The 9,778-nt window shown below is 46.5% G+C and overlaps 1 protein-coding gene across 7 annotated transcripts in view; it reads right to left on the reverse strand.

Annotated features, from left to right (window-relative positions):
- ADARB1 (adenosine deaminase RNA specific B1) overlaps positions 1-9,778 on the reverse strand; it is a 150,309-nt gene that overhangs the window by 66,854 nt on the left and 73,677 nt on the right. For 2 of the 7 annotated variants that reach the window (XM_037742013.1, XM_037742014.1), the window contains exon 1: positions 4,249-4,363. The exons of the other annotated variants lie outside the window; for them this stretch is intronic. In XM_037742013.1, the coding sequence (XP_037597941.1) occupies positions 4,249-4,348 (100 nt within the window). In that variant the 5' untranslated portion in view covers positions 4,349-4,363. Of the gene's footprint in view, positions 1-4,248; positions 4,364-9,778 lie in introns of those variants that run through there. 7 annotated transcript variants of the gene reach the window in all.

Raw genomic sequence — 9,778 nt, forward strand, 5'->3', positions numbered from 1 at the left:
CTTTCCTGGCTTTCTACCGTTGGACTAGAGGCAACTGCCAAGGTGACTCCAGAACGTTCTGTTACAGAACAGAGCTTAAGGATGGAAGAAGCCTAGGTCCTTGAGTAACTTCGAGGGCCAGCTGTGCCACAGAGCATCATCACCCTTGCTTCTGACGTGGTCACAGCCCCTGGCCATTCTTGTCCCTGTCCCCCATGCTCCCCACCCTATGCACATAGGTACATACACATTCACACACACAGACCCACACTGATCCACGTGCTTGTTTCCTGCCTCAGCCCAGCACACCTAAGCAACAGCTTTAGAAAGCTGCATGAACTGCCGAAGCAGACACCCAGCAACAAAATCACAGCTAGAGCTGGTACGCAAGAGCACAAACTCTCACAGGATTCTGCCTCGTGAAGGTGCTCTGCCCTTCACAGTGCACACGCAGCAGCAATGCATTTGAAAGACGGTCCACTTTGCTCTGCTTGACACAACCTAATTAAGTTCCTGCTTATTTGAAAATTGTAGCTAATTTTCTAGAATCAAAGGGAAAAAAAGACAAACATGTAAACTTTATTTTCAATATTAACACTTATAATTACAATAAGAACTGGAACTGTTACAATTTGCTTTGGATCCAATTTCTATAGTATTTCAAGTGCAATTTCACAAATATACTTTTATACATTTGCTTTAGAATTTCAACTGTTAACCTAGAGTGCATTTGCTATCCTTGAAATGCACCGTGTAGCTGAGAGAAGCTCCTGCCCAGGCAGCAGGGTCTTTCTCGAGCTGTGAGGCCCAGCAGCACAAATGCAGTGAAAAGTACACACATAGCCATTACAACAGGTTCCAGGAGATCTGGACCTTCCATCCATAACTGCTGCTGTACACTGTTCCTGGCAGACATTGCTAGAGAATGGTGCCTTCCATTCTTACCAGATACTGGGGAATATCCCTCCCCACCACTACACATACAGTGCACAGTAACAAATCACATAAATCCACCCCCTCTTCATTGACCTAGTGGGATTTCAGGTGGCCCATTCCAGGACAAACCTCAAGCCTGAAAGTTGTGGCTGCCCTCTGCCACTGCCATTCCATTACCCCCACCTTTCCTAAGCATGTCCAGACCCCTGGTGCCAGCATGCAGAAGGTTGTAATGGGTACTTGTTGGATGAATGAAACAATGGATTGATGGAAGAGTTGGTGGGTAGGTGAATGAATAGATGGATAGATGGATGGACGAATGGATGATGGATGGGTGGATGAATGAATAGATGGGTGATGGGTAGATGTGCAGACGGATGAATAGATGGACAGATGGATGATGGATGGGTGGGTAGACAGGTGGAGGATGGATGGGTGGACAATATATAGGTGGGTAGATGGGTGAATGAGTGAATAGATGGAGGATAGGTTGATGGAGATGGATGGACTGAAGTGAGTAGATGGATGATAGATGGACTGGGATACAGGTGGGTGGATGGATAAATGCCATCCCACCCTATACCTCCAGGTGCTACCATGCTCTGCATCTCACAAAGGGTTGCTCTCTTTGCAAGGTAAGAATCGTGGCTGGGACCAGGGAAGGAGGCTGGCATGACAGCTGCCTGCTTTCTCCCGATGGCCAACTGGCTCTGCTCACTCTGTGAAGGGTGAGGATCAGGAGTCCCAGGGCTTTTCTTCCAGCAGTACTCAGGGGGAGCAGGCCTCTCCAGATCTGGACCTCTATCTCCACAAAGGTCCCCCACACCCTGTTCATCCCTATCCTGGAAACATGGGGGAGCCCAGCCTCAGACTGAAACACAGTTCAGAACTGTTGCCATAGGACAGTGGTCTTCACATGTGTATACATGACTGAGCACAGATAAGGATGTTACCACATGTGGGATAAACAAAACGCTCAGTAAGAAATACATCTGGAAATATAGGATGCTATTCAGACAGCATGGGGGGTGGAGAGTGAAGGACTGCCTGTGTTCCCACCTCACCACCCTCCCACAGGTCATCAACTTAGCAGCAGTGCTGTGACGGAATGAGGCTACAGCAGCAGCCACTAGGCAATGGCTGGAGTGCAGGAAACACTCCCTGTGTGGGCACGAACTGCTCCCCAGCATCCTGCCCTGTGGCTCCCAGGCCTCTCCCAGGTCTTGTGCTGGCAGCATCTGCCAGGGTGGCAGTGTCTGCTTGATGGGGGCTCGGGTCACTATGTAAATGGCACATTATTCTTTAGCCCTATTTTCCTGATGATTAAGCTAATCCATCTGAGGCTCACACACAGTCAACAGTCAATTATTTGCCCTGTGGAAGGGAGTAACTGCATGGATAATTCGGGAGTGATGAGAAAAATCATTGAAATTATATTGCCACTGAAGCCAGCTAAAACCAGTAACTTGCTACTACATTGTTTTCATCAAAGAATTACATTTTAAAAGGTGTATTATACCCATCTTAGGAAAAAAAAAAAAACACAATGCAATACACATGATTTACAGTACCTTAAAAATATACAGTATAACAGACTATATTTTACATCTTATAAAACTTTGCCAGTCTGGTGTAAATGTGATAGCCAATCTTAATAATATCCATAATTTTCAAAGACATTTTTATTAGTTTCAAAGATAATGCATATTATAAAATATCAACAGCAAGAACATATAACACGATACCATTTAATAACACTCACAATGAACTTACTCACATAGGAATGACCAAGGAATACAGTCATTTAATATGTGACCTTAATTGTTACACCTCATAACCCTCTCAATTTCTTATAACCTTGGTCTGAAAATGCAACATATTTGAGAGTGGTTTTCCCACTGCGGAATAAGATTATGGAATGCATGAAAAAGACATTTTAAGTTTGAATCACAGTAAATTTTAAAAGAATGATGACAGAATTATTCTTGTACTTTTCAATATTTTTCCCAACTTAAATGATTAGTGATGAATGTCCATGGAAAAAGTAGTGGCAATTGTAAATTGAGGGTATCTGGTAAAAATGTCCTTTAGTTTTTACCTTTGTTTTACTCCCTATTGCCTGTCTTAGTGACATCTCAATTTCTAAAGCTTAACTGAGGAAATAAATACAAGCCAAGGCTGCCACCCTTTGAGGTGAGGGCCAAGGGAGCCGCACAGATCGGCCGTCCTGAGACTGCTCGTCAGTCCAGGAAAACATCAAGGGTGTGGCGTCCCTGGCCCCGGACACACGCACCTGCAGCAGGGTGCCCAGAGGGACCAGGGTCAGGGTTCCCCACTCCCACAGACTTCCATGAGGTGCCATCACCCTTGTTATATTAGCAAGGTGCCGTTATAAGATTGCTGACTTTGAGAGTCATCTGTTTTTCCTCTTTTGAGGAAGCTACACCAAAAAACAGAGGATAATTTTATTTCCTGAAGAGACAGCCATCTCCTGCCACAGAATGTCCCAAAGGCCCTGTGGTGGTGAAGTCCTGTGCTCCACTCCCATCGGGTGGGAGATGCTACAGTGGCGCCCAGAAGACACAGAGGCAGAGGCACTGATCACCCCTGTGTTCAGCTGTTCTCTGGGCTAGAAACATCTTTTCACTAAGAAATTTTATATTAATTATTTCATATTATACAAATAAAAAAAACTGTCAACAGTCAACAGCTTTTAAAGCAGCAATGCACGTCCAAAAACCAGTAGCTTGTGATGTGTATAGTCATGGACAACTTCTGAATTTGATTTTGAGAAAAAAAATCTACATTTTAATGACTTAAAACCTTTAAGTTGAATTAAAAACTGGTATTAACCTAGAGTGCCGAATGTAAGAAATTTGCTCTCCATTCTTTTAAAGGGGAAATATTTTCACAATGGTTGCTACAGCCTTGCTTTCTGCAGCATGAAAAACAGTTTTAATGTAGAAAAGTCATTAATGAAGACTGCAGCAAAGGAAATCTCATATAAGCATCTATCTCTGGAAGAAAAACCTTTGCTGTAGCTCAAAGCTACAAACTTTAAGGTTTTATAAATATCTTTCCAAAGATGTACTCCAGACTCTGAAGCTAAAGGATTTCTATTCATGTTTACAGGCACGTTTTTGAATCTTCCTTTTTAAGTGCCCCATCTAAAATTCTATAAAATGCCAACAACAAAAAAGGCACTTAAAAAGGGAAAATAGGAAGTAACTGGCATCAGAAGATTAATTCACAAAGCAGTCTATTCCAGGAAATACTTCTGTATTGCATTAAAGACTAATGCTTCACATTTAAGAATAAAACTAAATGAATTACCTTTCCTCTCAGAGCGCTTCTTGCGCCTCCTTTTATACCGATGCCCCATGATGCTGAAAAAGGTCCCCATGTGCAAAGGCCCAGTGGTGGACGACGCCATGCAGACACGCCAATGCTAGCCCCAGCCGGCCCCAGCCTCATTCTGTGCCTCAGTCACTCGGGGCAGCAGAACAGCGACTCACTTCAGTGTGCCAGCAGCTGCGACAACAGCAGCCCCTGCCGAGGGAGCCTCCTCCTCTGCCTCAGGCTCATTCATCATGCTGCAGTTAGGCAGAACTAGGCTGAAGGGGCCCAAACACTACAATGACTTCAGAGCACACCACCCAGAAAATGATACGTGACAGTTAACCCATGGAAAAAACACCATGAGCAGAGGGGAGAGAATGACAGCCGTGAATCTTCCTAGCAAAACAAATCTCCCACAGCAAACACACCTAAGTCCTGTTTAAATGGAAATCCTAATACCAAAAAGACTATCAATAAAAGAGTATAGTTTAGAAAATAAAACTGCAAAAAGTAACAGGCTACCACACAACACAATGCAGAGGCTCAATAGACAGCAGCTGACAAAAACAACTTCATATAAAGTGCAGGTGAGTGGTCAGGATGTTACCAGTGAAATCGCAGAGACAGGAAACCGCACGCCATTGACCAATGGATACACCCCTTTCCCCCAGAGATCACTCTTCCTCCTCTCTTAACGCACGTGTCCTGGACCAACGCTGACCTGCCTTGTTCCTTACTGTAGAGCAAGGGCACAGCTCATGCCCCAGGTGAATGACACACAGCCAAGGGGGGGGCAAACACCAACATCTCCCCATTTTCCACTGTGCCTGGTGGCTTGACCAGCACATGCAGCCTGTGACTAGCACAGTACCATGACCGGCCTGGAGCAAGCAGGGTAACACATCACATACACATACATGCACGCTCACACCTCAGACAGCACTTGGTGCCTCTGCCACTTGGGATTCAGCATGTAGGGCTGGCACAGCAGAACCCACAGCCCTCAGCCTCCTCTTGTCCAGAAAAATGCTCTTCAGGCCCTAGGGAGATGCTTCTCTGAGATGGCCTGTGTCCCTGAACAAAAGGTAACTGTATCCAAATGCCCTGGAGGCCAGGCTGTCTTGGGAGGAGTCCGATTATGGGGAGGAAATAAGTAAAAGAAGCACTCATAGGCAAAAGAAAACAAGACAAATTTTTTTTTTTTTTTTTTTTTTTTTTTTTTTTTTTTTTTTTGAGACGGAGTTTCACTCTTGTTACCCAGGCTGGAGTGCAATGGCGCGATCTCGGCTCACCGCAACCTCCGCCTCCCGGGTTCAGGCAATTCTCCTGCCCCAGCCTCCTGAGTCGCTGGGATTACAGGCACGCGCCACCATGCCCAGCTAATTTTTTGTATTTTTAGTTGAGACGGGGTTTCACCATGTTGACCAGGATGGTCTCGATCTCTTGACCTCGTGATCCACCCGCCTCGGCCTCCCACAGTGCTGGGATTACAGGCTTGAGCCACCGCGCCCGGCAGAAAACAAGACAAATTAATGAACCAGTCAGATGCTTTCTCTTGGCACAATGCAATTACTGTGTTGTGTAACAAAGCACCTTTTCCTAGGAATGACCGGCATCCACTTTGTAATTCATTATTGCAACGGTAGACATGAATTAGTGCAATGTTTGTGACAACTGCACATGGCACCTGAAGATATGCTGCCATATTAAGCAACTTTTATAGCTCTTAAATTTGTGTGTGTCCAGACATACTCTGCATAAGCATAGTGAATTCTTTTAGTTTTCTATTGCCTCAGCATCTATCAGGAATATGAGTTGAACTTTCTCCTACCAGCAGCAGAGTTCAGCCACCCTTGACAGTTTCCAGTTCTACTCCACATACAAGTGGCTCAAGCCAGTACCAGAGATGAGGACCTAGAGGCATCTTTCACTCGGGCATCTGTCCATGCAGTTAAAGTGACCCCACCATATTCCCTTACATGTTCTGCTGATTGGCTGTGGTAGGTGCATGCCCTCTCTGTGCCTGACCCTTTGTTCCTGCCTTGTATGACCCAGGGACAGAAGACTGCCCTCCTGACTCATGGCATCCTCCCAGCTCAGGATCTGTAAGTAAAAATCTTTGAAAGTGATTCCCATTGTGTGGTGTACTGAATTTGTGCCTTTCATCTGAAGAACCGGGGCTACCCCAGGCAGGGTTTTTCCTAAAACGCCGGGAGAACACAAGGTCGGGCTCCTGGCACGAGTGACGGTCAGGCAGGAATAGCCTGGACATGAATCAGACAAGAGCCACCAAGGCAGCTGTCAGTATGCACATGTTTCGAGAGGGAACCCTGGTCACAGGTCAAACAATGAGACATCAGGCCAACCGCCAGGAAAAACAGCATCTCATGAGAGCACTGAAAACAGCACACCCAGTCCCTTCACTTCCTGTTAGGGTAGGGCTGCCAGTCACTCTGGCACTGGAACCCCAATTTAGCTGGAGGCTCTCAAAACACTGTTAGACTCAGGCTCCATGTCAGCAATCAGAGAATTATCAATAGTTTTATTTCTTATAAAATTATTAATATGATTTAACTAAATTTTCAAAGTTTAAATTAAAAACTCAGCTTTAAACAATTTGGACTTAAACATTTCACATTAACTACTTTATATATTATAATTGGTAATAATTTAGAAAAAATAATTTTCTGAAAATAGAAAAAATTGTAATTTTTGCTTTATTTACTTAAATTCAAATTTTTTATAGAAATATTCAATGTGTGTGTGTGTGTGTGTGTGTGTGTGTGTGTATGTGTATATATATTTTTTTCGGGGGGGTTGGGGGATGGAGTTTTGCTCTGTCACCTAGGCTAGAGTGCAGTGATACAATCTCGGCTCACTGCAACTTCTGCCTCCTGGGTTCAAGTGATTCTTCTGCCTTTGCCTCCTAAGTAGCGCACACCACCACGGCCAGCTAATTTATTGTGTATTTTTAGTAAAGACAGGGTTTCACCATGTTAGTCAGGATGATCTCAAACTCCCAATCTCAAGTGATCTGCTTACTTCAGCCTCCCAAAGTGCTGGGATTACAGGCATGAGCCACTGTACCTGGGCCAATGACATGTTTTATTTTTTAAATCTTTAGATCAAGAAGTAGCAAACATTTTCTGTAAAAGGCCAGAGAGTAAGTACTTTAGACTTCATGGCCACGCATCTCTGTTGCATTATTTTATTTTTTAACCACTCTTTAAAAAGTGTTAACACTGCACAGAAACAGCCTGTAGGCTGCTGCGTGCCAGAACTGCATTAGGCCATTAATACCAGTAGAAGGGGCATATCTGAAAATGTTTAATATAAAACATAATTAGTGGTTTGCAGGAATAAAAACAAAATAATAAATGTTATGGGAGAAATATGCACTTACTGATAAATCATGTCTTGATTCTGTTACTCAAACATGAGTGGCCTCTGAACACCCAGATATGTGCAGTAATGGTTAAATTCAGTGGTCTTTGATATTTTGCTAACATTCATTCATATAAAACCCACAGCTCTCCACATATCTTTTCCATCTTGAAGATGTATTTGTCAAAGAAGGAAGACACAACGTATTATATCAATAGTGTGCTAGCTTGACTTAAGCTCTGGAAGATTTAGACATGATATATGGCCCCCATTTGAACTCTGGTGCCCCAACTCTGCCAGTGTCAGGGACAGGCCCAGGGACGGCAGGGCCACCTGAGTGCCCCCAGATGCTGCGCACAAGGAGATGGCCAGCCATTCATCAGCAGCATGGTGCAGCTGCGATGGAGCTCTGCTCCATGCTTCCAGTACAGAGGACAGGCTGGTGTCAAGATGAGCTTCTGAGATAGAGTAAGGCAAGTGGGGAGACTGCCAAGAGGAAGAGGGGCCTAAGACAGGAACAGAGGCCACATCAGGAGCCAGCAGAAACTGAGGCATCTTAGGAAGCTGCCTGCAGACCCATGCTGCTATACCCAGGAGCATGTAGGTGTCTGGAGTACGCAGGGCCAGACCTGAAAGGGCCTTTCATGCTGAGGTGATGTCTTTGAACTCCATCCTGAACGCCATGGAGTGTCTGCAGGTTTGCATTCAGCGGTAAGAAAGGTGGACTGACAATGTGGGGATAGGTGAGGAAGACAGGAAAGAGGGAACAGGTGACAGTCACAGCCCTACATCAGCCCAATCAGGAACGAGAAGGCCTAAACTCTCCCATGGTGGCATGGATGGAGAGAGAAGCTGGGGGAAGAAATGATGCAGAGATCTCATCGGGCAGCCAAAGGCAGAAACAATGCTCCCCGGGAAGGAGCAGATGTTAGAGCAAAGCCGAGTCCAGTTGCTGGCAAATGCGTCTGTGATGCTCACAAGCAGCTGGGAACTCAGCCCTGCTCTACTCCTTGACTGCTGCAGAACTCAGCACCACCTCCAGTGCCCTCAGAGCCCTGATTTTTCACAAACTGACTCCTCCCACCTTCCCCTGTGGCCAGGACAGGCTATGGCAGGGATGGCAGCATCTCACTGGAAATGGAGAAACAGGCCAGAGTTGCTTTGTCACATCTCTTCTCTCTCTACCAGGTCATGCACAGATCTTCCTGACATACTTCATGGTATTACAGCAAAGGGGAGCCCAGGCCCCAGTGCTAAGGCAGGAGCCTCAGTGCCGTCAGGTGGGAGCCTCTGCTGCCTGTCCCAGTTCTTTCCTTCAGTGCTCACAATGCTGGGCTGTCACCAGACGGTGAAACAGCCGCGGAGCACTTAGGGCCAGGCTGACACTCATAGGCAATCAGCCACTAGTAGCTGTGACTCCACCTTAATTCGTTTTACCCAGCTTATACCCACACGAAGACTGCCATGGCCCTTAGGGCTGGGAACCAGTGGGCAGGTCCCTGGGGGCATAAAAGAGTGAAAACCAAGGAGGAGGTGAGTGAGAGAGACGCTGCCTCCAAAGGCCGGCGCTACATCTGGGGCAGGCTTCTCTGAAGCACAGCCTCTGTTCTCACAGATGCTTAGCTTGTGATGGGGGCTGGGAGGGGAGGATGCCTATTTTTGACAGTGACACCGACAGGCCTCTGGTGTGGTGAGTTCAGGAGGGCTGTACTGCAGGGCCCTGCCCATCACTCTACAAACCCTCACCAGGCAGTCAGCACACGTGCGACAGGCTCTTGCCCTCTCTTGCCCTCTCTCAGTGATGGACGATAAGTGGTAGTGATAGAGCAGAAACCGCTGTGTGGGGCTCAGAAGAGAAGCTGAGAGGACGCTGGGAGCAGAGAGAGAGAGAGAGAGGTGCCGGGGGGCAGTGTGGGAGCAGGAATAGAGAGAGAGGTGCCGGGGTGGAGGGCAGTGTGGGAGCAGGAATAGAGAGAGAGGTGCCAGGTGCAGTGTGGGAGCAGGAATAGAGAGGTGCCAGGGGGCAGTGTGGGAGTAGGAATAGAGAGAGGGGTGCCAGGGGGCAGTGTGGGAGCAGGAATAGAGACAGGGGTGCCAGGGGGCAGTGTGGGAGCAGGAATAGAGAGAGAGGTGCCAGGGG

The sequence above is a fragment of the Cebus imitator genome, unplaced genomic scaffold, assembly GCF_001604975.1.
Source record: "Cebus imitator isolate Cc_AM_T3 unplaced genomic scaffold, Cebus_imitator-1.0 Scaffold112, whole genome shotgun sequence".
NCBI classification, from domain to species: Eukaryota; Metazoa; Chordata; class Mammalia; order Primates; family Cebidae; genus Cebus; species Cebus imitator.